At 36.9% G+C, this 21,544-nt stretch overlaps 1 protein-coding gene across 2 annotated transcripts; it reads left to right on the top strand.

Annotated features, from left to right (window-relative positions):
* The first annotated feature begins 547 nt into the window (after window positions 1–547).
* On the top strand, window positions 548–21,420 carry LOC6045436 (phospholipase B1, membrane-associated). Of its 2 annotated transcripts, none has more exons than XM_001862777.2 (7): window positions 548–631; window positions 16,026–16,529; window positions 19,367–19,545; window positions 20,190–20,632; window positions 20,692–20,809; window positions 20,871–20,947; window positions 21,009–21,420. In XM_001862777.2, the coding sequence occupies exons 2-7, from the start codon at window positions 16,223–16,225 to the stop codon at window positions 21,142–21,144; spliced, it is 1,260 nt and encodes a 419-aa protein (XP_001862812.2). In that variant the 5' UTR covers window positions 548–631; window positions 16,026–16,222; the 3' UTR covers window positions 21,145–21,420. The 2 variants fall into 2 exon arrangements, with proteins under 2 accessions (XP_001862812.2, XP_038114061.1); XM_038258133.1 differs by lacking the exon at window positions 548–631 and adding an exon at window positions 936–1,021.
* Window positions 21,421–21,544: the final 124 nt, after the last annotated feature.

Here is a 21,544-nt window from a genome sequence, read left to right as displayed (position 1 = left end):
TATTTTCAGATTGCTTGTTTAAAAAAAATTGTTCAGAAAAATCTGAGCTACAAAGATTTTTTGATTTGAAAAATCCTTTAAATGAAGTCTTAATTTATTTCCTTATATTTTCATTAAATATGTTTTTAAAAGGAACTCAGTTTTGTTTTTACATTCTGACCGGAGCAGAATGCTTATCCAAATGATTCCAACCTGCACTGCCTTCGATGCGTTATTGTTTGCCGGTCTAGCAGAGAAAGAACCGCGGCGGCGTTGTTGACCGGGTGAACAGATCACGGGCAATCTAATGTACAGCTGCTGCTGTTGCTGTTCCTCTCCCGCTCAAAACAACCAGCATGAACCATGAATGGTAACGAGGCCTCCGAGATCAACTATTCATAATTTTCAGCAGTCGGCAATATTTCCACACACATGTCCGCTCGGGGGACCTTAGCTCTCAACTCTCAACGGCGGCCCCCCGAATCTCCGACGCTTCCGAATTGTGTTTTCTCAGAACGTTTTCGCAGCAGCAACTTCCAGCTGGGCGATGGTTCAGTACTTCTCGAGACTTGGCGCCGATCGAACGCGTTTTGTTCTAAACGTGTTGCAGCAGCAGTTCGGTGTCGTTGGTGGGGTGGAACGACCTCAAGTGGTTGGTGTCTTGGCTAAATGAAGTGAACCCGATTATTGCGCGCGAAACTTGATCAGAATCATAAATGAGCAGCAACCTCTCACTCGGTCAATGATTCAAGTGCAGGGGGGAAAAACAAGAAAATCTTGACCGAGACCGGGTTTGAACTGCAGTGCAGTTCAGAAGGGAGTTGGTGCATTCTACAAGATGTCCACCAAAGTGCTATTAGAGTGAAGTGCGTTGCCTTACCTGGTCGGACCTGATCAAGCCAATTTATTCGAACAAGTTCAATGCTGAACTGAACAGCTCAAAATCAATGTCAATCAACCGCCTTCTAGAGGTGGCCCGGTGCAGTGAATGAACCAAGTGTTTCATGCAAAACAAATCGGTGGACAGAACCAAATGAGACAGGTTGGCTTGGTTTTAGGTTTTTAGCAAAAGTGACTAATTCAATTTAATGCTCGGCTGGAAAAGGCAAACTTGGAAGTGTTGTTGAATTAGGGCCGAGGCGCGTGGTGCCTTTAAATACGCGGTTAACCCTGTGGTGATTTTTGGGCAGAGTAATAATTGGTTTACAATACTGATTCAGCTAGGGGAACAGTTCACTCAAATGCGCATGACTAAACGAGTCTAACTGATTCGAGACGCTTTAACTATGGTGACCGTTTAGTTGCAAATGAAAATGAGAGTTTGTTTTGGAATTACCCAAAGGATACTCTCTCGAGGTTTATAATTTATTTTTGAGATAAACAATGTCTTTAATTTGGTGTATAAAATCGATAACTTCTCTTTGGAATAGCTTAGTCAGATTTGATAGCGTAAAAAGTTCTGATCTTCCAAAGTAATTCTGTACTTTAGGAGTTTCATTATTAAATATCTATTTCAACAATGTTTTGCGCTTCAAAGCATGTCAAGTGAAAGCATGAGGGTTAAGGTTTGTACAAGCTTGGATTGTTTTCAAAATATAAATAGGAATTATTCTTTGTGATAAGGTCAAGGTTATTTGTACGTTAAATGTACCATTACTAATGTAGCTGATGTAGTTTTTAAGAAAAAAAAACAATGTTTATATTTAGTAAACTAAGTTTATAATCTTTTAAACAAAATACATATAAATTTTAGGTAAAATTGTAAAAAGTCGGAATTTCGCCTGAAAATTGTTAAAACTAGTTTTGTTTATTAAATTATCGATTTATATTGCATTTTATACTGAATTCTAAGCACGAATCCCAAGTTTTTCACATTATACATGAAATTTGTTCAACCGAAATTGCCTATAAATGTGGAGATTTTTTTGAATTGTGTTTCAAAAACATATATTATTTATTATTTACAAACTTATTTTACCTTCTCCTAGTGAAAAATTGTCCAAAGAATCTTAAAATGCATTCCATTTTCCGCTTCAAAATCATGTTCATTGAGAAAATCATGACACTTTGAAAAGTTTAAAATAATTCATTTTCTTAACTATAGTTAACTAACTTTTTAAACTTTTCAAAATTATATGAAAAGTTCTTCTTGAGGTACTTTGAACACTTTGCTATCACGGCCAATTCCGTACGTATTTTAATTGTACTCTTCATTTTGCGGAAAAATCTCAAACCTATCAAAGTCACGCCGTTTTACGGTATTTAACTAACTTTCACACAATACATTTTTATGTTCTCACGTAAACATACTGATTCTATAAAACATTATGAACTTATGGAGAATCACACTAGCTAATTTAATAAGAAAAAAGAAATAAGCGACTTTACAAAGTGAAAATGTCTTCTTGAATCAAAAAGGACCGTTTAAAGAATGTTATTCAAAAGCTTGCAACATTTTCTTGTAAATTAAACATTTCTAAGTATCAAACCTTCAAATGCATGCCACTGGCGGTGCAAATTCTCTCATGATTGATACGAATGACCTGAATTAGCGCAAAAGCTACGAACCTGCATCTAGAACCACTCGAAAACCTACAGCACATTTGAGTATCAGAACATATATTTGAACTGTGCAATAAATATCACGTTACAACTTAAGCTTTCAGGCCAACCTGACTTCCCATGAATAACCGTGGGCACTGGAAATGCCAAGGGTACTTACTCACTTTGCTTGCAAAGGTGCAAATTGTGCACCAAAAGCCACTATTCCGATGTTGGTCAATTTCTGCCCCCAAACCACCGCCAAGGTCGTCATCGACGTCCGATCAGCATCTGGGTGGTAAGGTTGCCATTTCGAAACAGCTTCAATCACACTTTTCTACCATTTCTTCCAACCCGTGAATGGCCCCTGCCTCATGACCATCATTCATCTAACTTGAGCTGCACAGTGTCGAAATGTGGCAGATTTGTTTTACGTTTTCGTAGCTGGACGTCGTCCATCAACTTGTAACGCCCCACCGGGCAAGTGTGCGGTTCAAGTCAAATTAAATTACCATCATCGGCGCACGATCAACATTTTGCCCAAATGACCGTGTTTAAATTTGCGTTGCCATCATGCCGATATTCAAAGTACGTGATGTACTATTAGGGTGACCAAAGGTGACAAGGCGTTTTTTTTTGAAAAATCTAGAAAACGAATTCTGTAAATTATTGATGTAAAGGAAAAAACATTTTAAAAATCATTAGGATTTTGGGTTACCCTAATCGATCATAGACATAAAACACTGAAATAAATTCATGTCGGTTACATTCATGGCATGCGACTAGTGCGCAGGATGATTAAAATTCAGTTTAGGCTGTGCTGATAAATAACGAGGCTTGTGTGTTTGTTTCAATCCAATGATTTATGTCGTGACCATGAAAAGTGTTCGAGCAATAATTTGCTACTTTTTGGTTTGGGCAGTAATGGCTTGTTATATAATTATTAGCCTAGCCGGTTTGTTTGTACAATGTACGTGGAACAAATTGTCTTTAGGAGTCCTGTAACGAACGGTGAAATGTCTTATGGGAGTATTACCATTGAATTTTAAAGCCTTCTATCGGATGGGGAAGTAAAACGTCGGTCCATTAGCGTAAAATAGGTTTTGAGTGACTCACCACACATAACCTTCGGACGCCTAGAAATGAGCAGAAACTTGCAACAGAGATCACAAAAGACCCGGGGGTCGTTAAAGTGGATTGCTTTGCTTTTTTTAAAGCCAAAATAATAGAATAATTTAAATTATTCACAAACACTTCATTACAATACTATGGTTTGGTCTAGGATAAGGGTTTATTGCACATTTTGTGGCTTAAGACAATCGTTTCTGTAAGTTTATGAATGCTAAAAAGAATAATTCAACTTGGTTTTCATTGAAACTAAATTTACTTTGTGAAAATCATGTAAAGTAGGTAACCAAAACTGACGAAAATTGCATAATTTAATTTTAAATTAAAATGCTACTATTATTGACTATCATTGACAATTAATCTTCCAATTTATTACAACTTCAATAAATTTTGGTCTGACTAAATCAGATGTTAGTCACCAAGACTCGTAACTCAACTTCTAAGCAAGGGTCCTGATTGCTCCAAAAAGACTCAGTCACTCGCGAGTACAAATCTAGAGCGACGAAAAGCTGATGATCTGATGCATTCCTACCGTTTGTCACTTCCAAACCAATTGCTACCGAACACTCTCTCTTTGCTCTCCCTCTCATTCCAATCGGGTAGTACAACGAATGGTTCAGAGAGACCAATTTCGTTAAGTCGCTCAAAGTTGACTGAGAATTGTTTGCGATCGGCTATGCTTTGATAATTTAAGAAATTGCTTAAAAACAATGATGTAAATAAAATTTTGCAGTTTTGTTATTTACACAACATCAAAGACACATTTGACAGCAATTTCCATCATGTCAAATTCTAATTGACGGCAAACTGTGGTATTGCAGGCCAAATGAGCACCGCTCTGGTATTTTTTGTGGCTCTCTCCTCTCTGAGCATATTCGTTTGTGACTCAAGTTGACGGACGGAGTAGGAAAAGAAATTCACGAAGTATTTGTTTCGCTAAGTGAAGCGATTGAGCAAGCCGCTGGCCGCCAGCCTGTTGTGTTCGCTCGCGAATGGTTGCGCGTTCCGGTCGGCAAAGATTGGTTCGGTGATGACTGAGTAAATTTTGATCTTTGAACTGAAAATCAGAACCCATGCTTCTAAGTGCAAAATAAGTTTGAGACCCAGCCCCTAAAGATGGAACGCTATGAATTTTGTTGGTCGGTGTAATGATCCCGGGACCATTACCTTATTGTGGACTCGGGTTCTACTACAAGATAATTATTAATTTTATTTATCAAATATAACCGATATTTGAACTTTTAATGCATGGTGTGGGTTCAAAAATAAAATAAATAATCAAAAAATGCTTTTGATCTCATTTAATTGTAAAAATATATGTTTTGTTTATAAATATGGGTTAAAACAACATAATAGAGGAGAAGATTTTTAAACACATTTTTTCTCAACATAAAGATAAAAAAACGAGTCAAAAAGCATTGGAAACATATTGATTAATAAAAAATGGTAATTTTAATAAAAAATTGTTAATATCAATTAGTTTTTAAGTTCTCCAAAACAAAACCAAAGATTTGTAATTTTAACATTTTAAAAAACTGTTATATTTATACAGAAATTCCCCACGGAAAAAGCATGATTCGAACAAAAAGTTCTCCGATCGGGCTCAAAAATTTTCTGGGGGTTCCTTGGCCGAAATAATTAGACCCGTATTTTTATGATTGGCCATAAGGGTGTCCTACGCCGTGTTAAGGTGGTCCAAAAATGGCAATTTTCGTCGATTTTCGCAAAAACCACATTTTTCAAAAAATCATAATTCCGCACCATTTCAACCGATTTTAGCTGTCTTGAGCGCAAACAAAAGGGACAGGCTTTTAATGAAAAATAGTTAAAAGTTTCAAATATCTAGCCTAACATTTGAAAAGGTCAAATGCAAATTTAAAGTTTAAAGGTCTCGGGACCAAAGAGCCTATGTCTGAAAATATTTTTATCAGATTTCTCGGAAAATTTTACATAACATATCAAAAAATGGTGGAGTTATGTTTTCAATATTCCGACATACGGTTTTTTTGAAAATAAAAACTGGGTTTTCCAACGCGCCACGCGCAGAAACCGGAAAATGACGAAAATGGCTAAAAATCGACTGTCAGCGATGACCTATACATGTCAGGGAACCAAAATTTTCGTGATTGAAATCCGCAACTTTTAACCTTGCAAGCCTGTCTAATATCCTTTCGTTTGCGCTCGAGACAGCTAAAATCGGTTGAAATGGTGCGGAGTTATGATTTTTTGAAAAAAATGTGGTTTTTGCAAAAATCGACGAAAATTTCCATTTTTTGGACCACCCTAACACGGCGTAGGACACCCTAATGGCCAAACAAAAAAAAATACGGGTCTGTATTTTCCTAAATAAATTTTGAACCATTTTATTCAAAGTAACATATCGACTTTGGAAAAAAAATTTCTCATGCAAATGTTGAAATCACTTTTTATTTGTTTTCTTCTTTTTTCCATCAATTACCTTCGAAGAAACTTTCGATCGTTAGGAAAGCATCAGAAACTATCACAATAATCTTGAAAATCATTTTGTTATTTGCTTTAACGCATTTTTATTTATTTATTCATAGGCAAAAATTCAGCATATTCTTCAATGTCTTTTTCTAATAAACATTTTCCATTTTTTTAAATATTTGGTATTGGTTGAATTTTTGAATTTTTGATGCTTGGTTAAGAAACAGACATAAAATTTGTTAATTTTCATGCAATTTTGCAATACTACTTCGAAACACAGTTTATTTTGAGCATAGTTTTTTGTATAATTTTGCCTATTTATTCCTGAAATATTTTAGAAAAAACTTTCACAACCACTAGATCATTTTGTACATTTTTGAGCCCTTCAAGGCAATTGTAGAGCTTGTCAAAATGAACATTTTTATTCTTGAAAAACGAATTTTGATCAATTCTATCAAAAGTTATGGGCAAAAAACGGTTTAAAAATGCTCATTTTCAAATTGAGATTGAATGAGTTGAACAAAAAAGACCTCTGAGATATTTTAAGCAAATGTACTATAGAACGTGCACTTTCAGATGCTTTCAAGAGCGAGGTCATACTCCACTATCTTTTCAAGTTATTTACATTTAAGAATGCCGTCTTTTTCGTCGTATTTTGGCTATAACTTTCGTTCAAAAGGTACGATTTTCGCTTTCTTGGAAGATAAATGTATGTTTTGATAAGTTCTACAAATGTCTAGAAGACGCCATTTCACTAAATCATAAGCTTGAGTTGTTAAATTCAAAAAACTCATTTTTTTCATAAACACCGTAACCTAAATCACAAAAATGGCTCTCAAAACATTCCGTTTGAAGATAGAGCTTTGTGCTTTTCAGCAAAGTTGCTCAAAATGGTGTCCCCTACAACTTTTCTAAAGACACCGAAGCGCTATCTCGTCATCCCGCTAGAATAAAAATTCTGAACCACCCTAATGTCCACCACTTAACGTGTGGCCGCTATCAATTTTGTCGCGCTAGATTCCGGGTTCGGACCACTGAGCAATGTCTCTTAATAGTAAAAAATCTCGACTTTTGGGAAATACCTCAAAATACTGTAAAATTTTTGAAAAACCCAAGACAAATATTGTAGGTGACATTTAAAAATGACATCAGCTAGCTCTCGGTGTAAAACATGAATAAAAAAGTGAACTTTTGAACCCACGCCAAGAGAATCTGATTGGTCAGCTTGAGGTGGAATTTAATTCCAATTCAGTAACATTTCACTGAATTTGCATGTTTGGCGTTTTAAAAAATATTTTATTAGCATAGATTCACAGTCTCATAGACTATATAAGATCAAATAAAACAGAGTGATTTATTGCTCGCTGTTGTAAATCAACTAAGGACTCTCTTTGTATTTTTTTTTCTTTAAGCATAAGGAAGTAAAATATTAAATTATTCCGTTTCCTCAAGAGTAAAACAACACAGTAAAAGAAACTCATTCACGACTTTTACGCGTCTGGTAGCACCCAAGCCACAAGATTCAATGTCAAGTTCACGAACGCAATTAATCTTTCTTTCGTGCTTTTTTCATTTACTCCGCCCTTCAGTGAACAATTGACGCCGACATTGTTTGCTAATCCACGCCAGTAGTAAAGCTCCGCTTTTGGCACGTGGCTCGAAAGCGCTCATAAAGTGCGTGCACGAACAATTATATTCGGTTTTATGATGATGGCATCACCTCCCTTCCTCCCCCGCGCACATTCTGAAAATGCGAGTGTGTGTTGTGATACAATTATGAACGTGATCGTGCCGATTAATGTCCACATTATTGCTGGCTAAACTAAACTGCGATTGCCGGGCTTAAAAGTGTTGAACGTCACGGTAAAGTTAAGGTGAAGCAATTGCTTCAAAGTGGGCACACATTTAGTATGCAAGAAAAGTGACTGCGCTCTGGACTCATTAACCTTTGCCGGTTGTTGGCGGATTTTGCGAGCACGTGTGTAGAAATTGTCTAAGAATAGTTTGTGATTTGTTCAATGCTTTATGTAAGGTTCTATGCAGCTTTGATAGCTTGGATAGAGCGTATGAATTCTAGTTTTTTTTTTTCAAATCATATTCTAAAACCATAGAAGATTTATACATCTTTGCATTTTATTATGTAACATCTGAACAATGATTTATTATATCTCGGTGATTTAATGCTTATTTTCAATTCAGAAGAAAAAAAAACACTGATCGATTGCTACCCCCGATCACCTCCACCGGTTTAGTAATTGATTACCCCAATCACTGAATGCCTAACCACTACCGTAGTCACATTATAGACTTATGCTCGGGCAATCTATCATCCAATCCGCATAATGTGGCAAACCTGACAGCATATTGCTGGGTGTGAAGTCGCGCCGCACCCCTTTCCGGAAGAGAAGAGAGTAGGCAAGAAATTGAAGCCATAATCAAGCCCCAGCAGCGAACCAACCAACTCGACGAAACTGGAAATAAAAACAGAAAACCAAGCCTTGAACTTGAACTTGATCCAACTTCCAACCAACCAACCAGCTCAGCGCGCGAAGAAAACGCGGAAAAAGTTGGAAAGATAATAGCATAGCTAAATAGTGTGGAGCGCATTGCATAACAGCGCGCTGAATGGAGCTCGGAACGGACGGTGGGTCGGTAACATGAACATGAATGAAAGGAAGGCCCCCAAACAAAACCACGCTCTAACTGGCTTCTCTGACAAATTGTTGGTGTGAAATTCCGCGGCGCCACATCATCTGCAGACTCTTTTCATGTTGATGAACTCGTTTGTACTACTGTTGAGAGGGCCCCCACCATTTCGTCGCCGTCGTGCTAACTTGTCGCACGTGCATGTTGGGCCAAATTGAATTAAGAACGCCATTTTGTGCAGCTAACAATGCCACACCTGTTGACCTTCACAGATCCCCAAAATTCGAATTCAATCCGTGCATTGTTATCACTCTACATATGAAAGAAGTTTCAATCAGTTCGTGCTATCTTGTCACTCCCTGAAAATTGATGTAAGTGCGACAATTGGCCAAAGGGATTTCAGGTTAGATCGCATTTGACGCACGTACAAGTTAGACTACCGGAAACATTTGTAATTATAACTCGGGACTCCAGCAACCAACTTCAACCAAACTTCGGGACAATGCACAGAATGGTCAGCCAAACAAAACGTGTTTGTTATTGTTTACATTGCGTGCTCTAGTTTTTGTTTATTCAAGGTCAAACATTAAAACGCGTTTTTCTAGGAACGTCGAAATGGCGGGTGCGACAAGATAGCACGACAGCGTCGATTTGCTGAATGAATCACAACACAGTTCGAAGATCGTCGATGACTTCAAGTCTGTGGGTGAAATCCGGTTTTTAAACGGATCACTTCAACAGAAAAAAATAACGCTAAACGAAAGTGAAATGAATCAATATTTACGGTTGGCTTGATGGGGAGAAGGTTCGTCGTCTGTTTTGGGGTGTTTAAGCATTACCAACAATAGCGGAAAGTAAACAGAGATGGAGACAGCGAGCGACGCAAAGTCATATTTTTAGGTTAGTTCCGACTCCGGCGGGGCAATTCCCCACGGATGACGAAGCTGGTACCGTGCAATTTGGTGGTTTTGATATTGGCTTACAGATCACTTTATGTTCACTCCAAAAACATTTTTAAATTTTACATGCCGTCATTGGGAGTGGCATTTCTGTTGGAAGGGTTGTGATGGAGACATCTTCAGGAAGCTTGGCAGAAAAAATCACGTTCCTTGAACAAATCTTGTCAACTACTTAGTACATTTATTTGTAATTGTTCGAAAATAACTTAAATCAAGAAACCACAAAACCAGGTTCAATGCCACCAACCTCGACGGTATTCCATAAATGTGTGTCATTGGGAGGACTTAACCAAATATTTTTTGACACCTCGCCACGCGCCACAATAGTCCACAATGAATTCTGTCTCTGTCTGTGGCGACCGGATTTTGAGCAATCGAGAGGAAAACATCCACCGGTAGTTACCTATGTTTGTCTCTCGGTGACTCCTCCGGTGCCGAAACAGTGCACAGTGGGCGGAAACCCACCTCTAATCCCATTAAATTGAAGCCGCTGTTTTTTTCTTCTGAAAAATAGTTTTTCTTATGTAAAAAAATCTCAGGAATCGATTGGCACATAGCAAACCCACCGGAAATGACGGGAAAGGGTCCATTTTGCCCCATTTGTTCTAATAATTGGAATTTTCTGTATTTTCACTCTACTAGTTAACCATAGTAACATTTATAGGATATCTTTATACTTATTTTAATGTAAAATTAGCAGGGGAATCGAATAGTGATATTTTGGAACCATTTGGCGTGACCCATTTTGCCCTATGGGCCCTTTTTGGCGATTTTCGCTAATTTTACTCCTTTTTACAGCATTTAGCGTAGGAATTTCGTAAACTTATTTCTGCTATACGTGCAAAATCAGCACAGGAATCATAGAATGCTAATTTAGGATCACTTATAATAACCCGTTTTACCCCATGGGCCATTTTTCCTATTTTTCCTAATTTAATTTGTTTATAGGTGTTTTGCATATAATTGTAATAAACTAATCACTGGTAATTGTATAAAATGGCCATGAAAATTTAAAGGTATTATTATGGAATTACTTGAAACGTCCTATTTTGCCCCATGCCCCCTTTTTAAAATATCTCATGTAATTTGAATTCTTTTTCGAAACAATTTGCAAAATATGGTGATAAATGAATTACTTTTTAATGTGTACGATGTTCAGGTAAATTAAATATTAATATTTTGGAATTGTTTGAAATAGCCCATTTTACCCAACTAGCCCTCTCATCATGTTTTAGGCCATTTAGTTCCTTTTAGAAGCGATTCGCATACAATACTTATTGCATAATGATAATTATCTGTGTTTTATGGACAAAAGAATTTAACATAGGTATTTTGGGATTATTTCGAACTGTATGCGATTAGTGCATCCTGCTCGTTTCCAATGTAAACATCAACAGCGTGACCAGAAATAACAGTTTGTAACTGATTGATCCTGTTGAAAATTAATAAGGCCGTTGCACATATTTTTAGAAGTTTATGTCCCTCAACATTTGAATGAAAAAAGTGTTTAAAATGCATTTTACACCTGCCCAGTTGTTTTGTAATCATTAGTTTTCAGAATATCTATGTTTTGACGTTTTTTTATCCGAGAAAAAACTTTTCGAAACTGTACATCTAAAGAAGTTTTTCTAATTACAAGAAACCAATTTCAACAATAATAAAATTAAGATGTTATGGAAAAAACTTAATTGATTGATCATCATAATCTTATTGATTATTTTTATCATGCTTATAAATATATAGATATTTTTATCATGCTTTAATCAGACTTATATTTCATCGATCACAGATATTGAATAGACTGAATGACACATCTGGGCTCTCCTCGCAGTACTTAGCGGATTTGGTTGCCTATTTTTTAGATTGAGGATCTAGTAAATATTCGCCTTATTTTCCTGGAGCTTGATTCTCATTGATTATTTTCATTATTTTATTTAGTATTTGGTTGAAAATATGCTATAGAAGTATTTAATACCGCCTGCACGAAAAATTTATAATAAGGTGTTCATTTTCCCTGGATTTGAATTTCTCGAGAAACGGAAAAGTATTTGTAGAATCCTGGAAATTTCTGGGATACCAAGATATTTTTGAAATAATATTAAAAAACATTTATCACTACATTCGTAATGTATTTAAATCTGTCCAAACTGCAATTTGAACAAGGACAGCAGATATTTCAGATATTATAATTTTAATATATTTTTAAAGCATCAAATGCTTTTTGGAAATGCATTGTAATTATTATTTATTGAATGTTTATTTAAAATCAACAACAATTCTTTATCCAATGCGATTCATACTAAATAAGTGTAGCATGTTAAATTGCTTTTCTTATTTGGTATTAATATGTATGTAAAAGCTTGAAAATAAAACACAAATGTATGTGTTGGATAATGATAACTGTAATGTCAATGTTAAATTCAAAATAAGTTTAAAATTTAGAATATATTTTTATAATTTTCTTTTATATCCATATAAGTCACTATCGCCAATTGATGTAAATCTGGACTAAAGTCTGATTAGGGGCAATAGATTTTCCAACAATAAATTTCTGATTTAACCGAAATCAAAAATAAAATACCCACCTTTTAAAGTATATAAAATTACAGAGAAAATATTTTAAAAGAAATAAATTTTCAGATGAGAACACTAAAATTTCAAAAAAAAAAATTCAATAAGCCAAATTACTATGCATAATAAAAAAAATACTGCTGACAAAATCCTTACCAAGTATTCAGCGTTTCCAGAGTTTAAACAACCAAATCAAAATTTCCAGTCCAAAATATTTTTTTGTCAATTTCGGGAAAACCTGGACAAAAAATAAAAAACTCCCGGGATTCGGAAATTTTCAGTTAAGGCAAGACCCGGTCGGAAATGGCGGACGCATTTCTGGCGTTCGTCTGGGGGCTTGCGCCAGCCATCTGGCAGAATTTCCCCCAGATTTGCCCCAGAATTCTGCCATGATTTCTGGCGAATATGACACAAACCGGTCGGGCACGGTTCAACCGATTGAACCGGTTGATTTTGTTGCCGGACAGCTGGTTGAAATTTTGCCCGAATTTCGCCAGATTCGTCTGGCGTTACGCAAAACATGGCTAGAATAAGTGTGCCAAGTGTGTCTGAACTGCACGACAAACGTCCGCCTGCGCCAGACACTCAAATTTACCAGATTATTTTCCAAGTGGGGAGATGATCGCACTAACCAATAAAAATAAACTCAGAAATTGTTTTTTTGGAGTTATTGAGTTATTTATCGATTATCGATTTCATTTGCAGATTAAACTTAACAAAGTCTTTACAAAAAAAATCGTATGTAAGAGATTTTCTTTGTAATTTTTTTTACCTTTCCTCACTTTCACAAGTAAGAAAAGTACTCCAGACAAAAATTTACTGATTTAAATGATTATTATTAAATATTATTATTTTTTAGCTTTATTTTAAAGGAGTCTAATGCGTAAACCAGATTATAAAAAGGCAATATTTTTTTGTGCTTTGAAGAAACCAATAATTAATTCATGGATATTTCCAGCTAAGGCAACACAAAATAATTGAATGCAAAACAAATAAAATTATTGGCAAGTTTTCGGAAACCAGCATTTGATTCATTCTAATGCTTGTATTCCTGTATTTTTATTTAAAATATGTGAGCAGATATTATTTTGAACAATATTTTATTTATTCCATTTTGCATCATAAATCTGTCCATACAAATCTTCATAGCTGTTCGTATTTGTCTTTACAAAAAATGTATCTTGATACTAAGAAGACTTTAGGAAACAAGAGTTTTGTTTTGAAATAACAACTATAACCAACAATGGCAATAGACTTTCAAATGAATTTGTAGGGAAATGTAGTAAAAAATAATACAACAAAATTATGTATTTTTACATCAGGTTATCAAGTGGATTTGCGCCAACAAGAAGAATGAATGAATGATAATTGGAAAATAAACCAAAAATAATTGTCTTGAAAAACATAAAATATTATTAATTGTTAAGAAAGATTAGTATTTTATTCCATTTTTTTAATGTTAATTAAGTGTTTGATGAACTTTTTTATTAATTCAATGAACAAAATAATTAAGTAAAAAGTAAATCTTTCCCAGTTCCTATGGGAACACCCTTGAAGAGTATCGGGCCGGCATTTACAAAGCGGATTCAGTGGCAATTTCATTCTCAACTTAATGTTAACATGTTAAGGTTAATGTTAACATTCCATAGGCCACCTTCCTAAGGTGTCGTGGCAAGGTCCAGTTTGTGACGATACACTACCTTCCCTTTACTAAGCAATCGAATCCAGAAGAGAAACGATCACTAGTTGTGTTGGTCCGAGCCGGGATTTGAACCCCGATCTACCGCTTACTAGGCGGGAGCGTTACCACTAGGCTACGTGGCTCACTCTAAAATAATTATTTAGCCTGATATTTAATCTTTTTTATGATGCAAATTTATTAGAATCGAAAATCCGTACCGCAATAAAATAAGCCTTCTTAAATATTCCAAAAATAATGAGAAAAATAAAATCATAATAAAAAATAAATTTAGCAAACAATTTTGAATATATTCCAAAAACTAAATGAGAAAAAAATATGAAAAAGATTTTTTTCAAAACGTATCTTGTGGAAGCTTTTGCAATAATTTTAATATATTCAATCAAATCAAATATATATTACTCTTTGACATATAAGCTAACTTTAAAATCAATTACAGTCAAAAAACAAAAAAAATTCTTTGCTTCGATGAATTGATCAGTAAATTCAAAGGTTTTGAAAATTCTTTTAAAGTCCATCAATTAGTGACATGATTTTTGTAGAAAAAAAAGTACAAATTATTTATCAATAGTTTTAAAAATTATATTTCAATTATCAGAAGCTAAACATTTCTTCGAAAATAATAGTAGAGTCAGATTCAACCATTCAATATTACATTTCATTATAAATTATGTTTTGCTTAGTATAAAAATGTTAAAATTCATCGAAAACCTTATGTTTACACTTCAGTTTTTTGTTGAAATTTAGGTTCTTTTAATTGAAAGCCACCCAAAATCGTTCTAATATATAAAGATGAAGATTTGATCTGCAACTTTTATATGTTTTTATTCACTTATTTTTTTTTTCAATTGAATAGCTGTGATCGCTATAATACATTTATTTTTAAATCGATCGGTTGAGTTAATCCACTAAGATTATGAAGATCAATCAATAAAGTTTTCATTACATCACATCCTAATTTTATTTTTTAATGGAGTTGTTGAATTGGGTTTCTTGTGTTTATTAATTTTTCAACAGGATCAATCAGTTACAAACTGTTATTTCTGGTCACGCTGTTGATGTTTACATTGGGAACGAGCAGGATGCACTAATCGCATACAGTTCGAAATAATCCCAAAATACCTATGTTAAATTCTTTTGTCCATAAAACACAGATAATTATCATTATGCAATAAGTATTGTATGCGAATCGCTTCTAAAAGGAACTAAATGGCCTAAAACATGATGAGAGGGCTAGTTGGGTAAAATGGGCTATTTCAAACAATTCCAAAATATTAATATTTAATTTACCTGAACATCGTACACATTAAAAAGTAATTCATTTATCACCATATTTTGCAAATTGTTTCGAAAAACAATTCAAATTACATGAGATATTTTAAAAGGGGGATGGGGCAAAATAGGACGTTTACAGTAATTCCAAAATTATACCTTTAAATTTTCATGGCCATTTTATACAATTACCAGTGATTAGTTTATTACAATTATATGCAAAACACCTATAAACAAATTAAATTAGGAAAAATAGGAAAAAAATGGCCCATGGGGTAAAACGGGTTATTATAAGTGATCCTAAATTAGCATTCTATGATTCCTGTGCTGATTTTGCACGTATAGCAGAAATAAGTTTACGAAATTCCTACGCTAAATGCTGTAAAAAGGAGTAAAATTAGCGAAAATCGCCAAAAAGGGCCCATAGGGCAAAATGGGTCACGCCAAATGGTTCCAAAATATCACTATTCGATTCCCCTGCTAATTTTACATTAAAATAAGTATAAAGATATCCTATAAATGTTACTGTGGTTAACCAGTAGAGTGAAAATACAGAAAATTCCAATTATTAGGACAAATGGGGCAAAATGGACCCTTTCCCGTCATTTCCGGTGGGTTTGCTATGCGCCAATCGATTCCTGAGATTTTTTTACATAAGAAAAACTATTTTTCAGAAGAAAAAAACAGCGGCTTCAATTTAATGGGATTAGAGGTGGGTTTCCGCCCACTGTGCAGTGTCTCAAAATGTGTGTCTTATTTCGTGTGCACCTTTCGCTTCGCAGCTTCACCTTAGTTAGTCGGGGGTGCCAGTCTCGAAACTTGGACGGATAAGTTGGGCAGCAGGCAGTTGATCGAGAATCAATTCGTGTGCGCGCGAAAAAGTGTCATGCGGTGGCGTTCCGGCGTAGATCCGGACAGGATAGTGGACTCGGTGACAAAGTGAACTAACCTTAAGGAAATAATAATATTTATAATAAAAATGAAATCTTCAATGTGCCTTGGGAAGAGAGTGGTGTTGCATTTTGTGGTGGTACTGATGGTGATTCAGTTTGGGCGGTCATCGGGACAGGACATCACCGATCAGACCTCATCGTTGGATATGGGTTCGATGAGGAGTATGTTTCACGCGTTGCGCCAATGGACGTTCGACTTTGTGGGCAAGACTGGCCTTCGGACGAGGGGATTTTTCCTGCAGGAGAAGATTCCAAATGAGCTCCCGTTTCCGTGTGATGTGACGCTGGGGAGGAGCGAACGCGTGCCGAAGAGTGTCCACAAGTTACGCCCAGGTGAGTAATCTTCTAACTCCATGCTGATGTATCAACTGTTAAGTTGTTTAGATTGTTCTTAATATCACGTTAATCTTTGCTGAAGACACTGGATCGATCGATTATTTATATTTTCATAGCATTTTTGTGACAAGAAAAACTGAAAATTTTGGAAAATCGTAAGAGATGAGTAACTTTGCCAAGCTTTTTATCGTTGAAATTTGTATGGAAAACTTCTAAAAAATGTATGGAGAAAAGAAAAAAAAAATCAAAATTCCGCCAAAAGGTGGCGTTAAATGTGTCGGATCATTGTCAAGTGTAAGATTTTTATGTAAAATTTTATGACAAACAACTTTGTACAAGACAGCAAAACGATCCGATTAAATCCTGACGAGTTATTAACGATTTAAGAAGACGTTTTTGCAAGAAAATATTTTTTTACACCAACTTCAACAATAAAAAGTGACCCCCCTGCCAGAGAAATCGAATCAGGTGGTATCCCTGATGCCGATTTTTTATTGTCACCCTAATAGACAGCTGCCAAAATTGTATCACACATTCTCCGGGCTAGTATACCAGTGCACAGTGGTCCGAAAACGAAATCTATCGTGACAAAATTGATAGCGGCATCACGTTAAGATTTAGAGCTTTGGTGCCTTCGGGACAATCGATCAGGGGAAATAGACATCTTTTGGTATGGTGGACATTAGGGTGGTCCAAATTTTAGGGTGATTCCGATTTTTTTATTTTGGCAGGATGACGAGATAGCGCTTCGGTGTCTTCAGAAAAGTTGTAGGGAACACCGTTCTGAGCCAAAGTTTCTTTGGAATTTAGCCTATTGATGAATCAATCTATGATTTCAGGAGGTCGCCCCGAGAAAGCCCGGATTTGGACCACCCTAACATTAACCTTAATGTTCTTAAAACTTCCCGTTTGAAGATAGAACTTTGTGCTCTTCAGCAAAGTTGCTTTGAATGGTGTTCCCTACAACTTTTCTGATGACACCGAAGCGCTATCTCGTCATCCCGCCAAAATAAAAATTCTGAATCACCCTAAAATTTCGACCACCCTAATGTCCACCAAACCAAAAGATGTCCCTATTGACCCTGATTAATTGTCCCGAAGACACAAAAGCTCTAAATCTTAACGTGTGGCCACTATCAATTTTGTCACGCTAGATTTCGGTTTCGGACCACTGTGCAGTGGGAAAAAATTAAAACATCATTTAATGGCAAAATAGATGTTGCGATAGGTTTCTGTACATTTTAAGGCTTATAAAAATGACTTTTACAAACATTCAAAGATTCAAAAATTTGACTTTTGACGTCAATGAAGTATAAACTGCAATAAACGAAATATCGTGTTTCAAACCCCTAGTCAGCAACATAAACACCTTAAAACCACCTCCAGAAATCCTAATATCTCCGGTGGTCAGGAACCATTTTTACAAAGCTGACCATATCCTGAAAATAGGATAAATTTCCCATCGAATGCAACTGGGTAGATCGAAATTGGTAAATTTTTCGCAGAGATACAGCATTGAGAATTTCCGTGACGTTACAACGCAAGCAGAACACCCTTTTTGTAAAAGTCTGCGTTGTAACGTCCCGAAATGTACAGTGGTGGCAAGAAGGTCTAGTTTATGTTGGTTATCAGAGCAGGACCACAGCCTTTTATAAACAATATTGAAGGAACAAAATTCTTCACCGTTGTAACGTCACGCTACATATACGCTCGTAGAACAGCAACCGAAACGTTAAATCCTTTGCCCAATGTTGATTTTAATGGCAAATTTAACGTACAGAATCTGTAAAAACATTGAGGTGTTTTCTTTGAAATTTCCGAATTATAGCCAAAAAAAAAACTGAAAAAAGAAAAGTCAAACCGTTGTAACGTCACGGCAGAATGTGTCTATACCAGCCCGGGAACATGTTGACAGCTGCCATACAAACTGAGCGTACCCCTTTTTGTGGGCCCAGTGGGCATAAGATAGCGGCCTTAGATATTATCTAGCCAAACTTTTAAAAATGGCGAATAGTTTAAATAAAAATAGTTTTGGCCTTTTTTCGGTTTAAAACGACAAAATAAGCAGTCTGGAATCATTTTCCTAAAAATCTTGTTCAGAGATACACCACGTTCAAATATTAGTCTAGAACAGTTGAAATGAGCGTGCCGCGAAAGCCGTCACGAAATAAAAGTTTTCCATGCAAATTTTGAGTTGCGTATTTAATAGGCGGACTCCGACGAGGCTCATCGGCCATCTGGCGGTGAATACGCGCAACTCACGAAAACTGTCACCTTAGGGCGCGGCTGGTCTATACAGACTTGTATACACGAGCAATGATTTAAAATTTCCGTTTTTTGACACAATGATGATTTGAAAAGGGATCCATCACTAAATCGGCCATCTGGATTGTGTGTTTGTGTTTTTAATCATAACGTTTTAGGACAAATTGAAGCAAAGCAATGGTATAGGGCTCGCATTACTGAATGTTTACTGAAGTTGATGAATGCTTTGAAAAGGAATGAAGGCTTCTTGTCAAAACAAAATAAAAACAAGTTATGAGTTGAGTTATGTCCCAGAAATCTCTGTATTTGATGCAACACGACGGCCAAAGTATCGTTTCAATCGGATGTTTAAAGTTGATTACTATGCGTGCTCTCTCAAATGCCTCTATCATTAGTACATACCTACTAATGTTAAAATTTTGCGAGTAAAGTCAAGGTCACGCCATTAAATGCTCCGCTGAGCAACGTTTCACTATTTCAACGCGGTGTTGGCAAAAAGCTAAAAATAAAACTTCTATTTTAAAATCAACTTTTTTCCGTTTTCTTCTGTCTACCTTCCTTCCTTTCAGGTGACATCAACGTTATCGCCGCGATGGGTGATTCCTTGACGGCGGCCACCGGAGCAGCCGCCACCTCTGTGAGAGATCTGTACATGGAGAACCGTGGCCTTTCGTGGAGCATCGGCGGCCAGTGGAACTGGCGCAACGTGACGACGCTGCCCAACATACTGAAGGAGTTCAATCCGAAGGTTGGTTTTCGGGGAGACTAGATCCCTAAATGATCACTAAAATTGAAATTTGTTCAAATTAACAATTCAAACTGAGTTATCGTTAAGAAGGTGTGGAATCCAATTAACAGAAGCCCTCATTACCCGAACGAGACCTCACGAGAGCGATCATTATGGAACTTTTGTTATCCACCTACCAGTCATTTCTCTATTATTCAATTACACCTTTCCTTTTTTCGTTGTCCACCTTTGAACACACACACGCGTTACAATGTAAAAAAACCACTAATCGAAATTGTCTATCGCCGGCTATTTTGGCATTCGTCGTGAGTGTGTGTGATGCATGCAACTGTGCGATTGAATAATATTTATTTTCATACTTCGTCGTCTTCGTTGCATAGCGCCGATTTCGCGCCAGACCACGAACGACCCGGCCACATTCGTGTGTGTCGCGTAGAGATTCACCTTTATGTAATCCCATCTTGATACACGACACGTTTGAAGAGTGCAGTAATGACCACAATGACAACCTACCGGGGGGGGAGAAGGTCATTCTCATACATTCCTTCCAATGGGTATAATTTAGGTCATATCTTGTAACCTCAAACAAATCAATTCCTGATCAGGATTAAGAAGTCTCCTAATCTTCCCCCGCTCCCTTCCAGCTCGTCGGTTACTCCCTCGGCGACTCGTACCCGTTCCACAAGGAGTCCCAGTTCAACATGGCCGAAATTGGGGCAGTTTCGTACGACATGCCGTTCATGGCGCAATCGCTGGTCAAGCGGATCCGCGCCGACCCGCGGGTAGATTTCAAACGCGACTGGAAGCTGGTGACCATCGCCATCGGGGGCAACGACATCTGCTCGTTCGTTTGTACGATGGAAAGCCCGGAAGATCTGCCGGCAAAGCACCGGTTGCGGATGACGCGGGCGCTGCGCTACCTGAGGGATAACATGCCGAGGACGTTTGTGAACCTGGTGTCGATGCCGTCGGTTGAGACGGTCGTCTCGATGAAGTCGAAGCCGAGCATTTGCAACACGCTGCACCACGGAGAGTGCTCCTGCTGGGTCGGGAAGCTGTACAATCAGACGGACGAGTCAAGATTGAGGTTTGTAGTACTAGGAGATTAGTCAACAGATGAAGAAATAATCTTCTACCCCTTTCCAGGTGGCACCGGATACAGGATGGGATGGTTCAGGCAGAGAGAGAAGTGGCTCAGCTGGATGAGTTCCGTCGGTTAGACGAATTTGCAGTGATGTATCAGCCATGGTCCACAGAAATAACGGTTAGTTAATTAAGTTCTAAACTGTTATAGAAATTTCAGCTGAAAATACTTATTTTTCCAGCTAAAAATGAATGGCCGCGAGACGGACCACACACTGCTTGCGTACGACTGTTTCCACATGAGCCAGAAAGGAAATGCGTAAGTAAAGTCATAATTAATCTAGAGTTAAGTACTTAAACAATTTCAAATCTCTACCCAGATATGCTGGCACGGCCCTATGGAACAATATGCTCGAGCCGCCGGGTCGTAAAAGCACCAACTGGAAACCTCTGTTTGAGAACTTCAAGTGTCCAACCGCGAAGGTGCCCTACATCTTTACCTACGATAATAGCTAGGTTCGAAACCTTCTCCTCTCGCGAAGGTGTCTGTCTAGTGCTACATAATTCTACCCTCTCTACCTGTCTGGTACGCCTGCCCCCGCCCCAGTTTCAATAGTTTCTAAGTGTAATTTATTCATGAGAGTGGGGTCTTGCAATGTAAGAAAGATAGTAAAAAAAGTCAAACGGTAGGTTTGTTTCTTCAGTCACATGATTGATTTCAATTAAACCAGTTAGAAGAGTTAAGTAAGTCAAATAAAAGCACGCTAATTGAGCGCAATTCGATGCAACGAACCTCTCGGAAAGTAGTCGATTCAATCCACCATAAATTCCATATAAATCGTGGGTCCCCGCCGACACAGTCTTACTCCGCTGCTCGGTTCAAGTAGCTGCTGCTGCAGGGGCACGTAAAGCAGTT

This window comes from Culex quinquefasciatus, chromosome 2, assembly GCF_015732765.1.
Source record: "Culex quinquefasciatus strain JHB chromosome 2, VPISU_Cqui_1.0_pri_paternal, whole genome shotgun sequence".
NCBI lineage: Eukaryota > Metazoa > Arthropoda > Insecta > Diptera > Culicidae > Culex > Culex quinquefasciatus.
This window is presented reverse-complemented; position numbering and strand designations above follow the sequence as displayed.

Bases quoted from the DNA above. Each gene is read 5' to 3' on its own strand.
- LOC6045436 (XM_001862777.2), top strand. From the start codon at position 16,223: ATGAAATCTTCAATGTGCCTTGGGAAGAGAGTGGTGTTGCATTTTGTG. The intron at 19,546-20,189 runs GTTGGTTTTCGG...GCTCCCTTCCAG, and splicing joins TGAAGGAGTTCAATCCGAAG to CTCGTCGGTTACTCCCTCGG. The intron at 20,633-20,691 runs GTTTGTAGTACT...ACCCCTTTCCAG, and splicing joins ACGGACGAGTCAAGATTGAG to GTGGCACCGGATACAGGATG.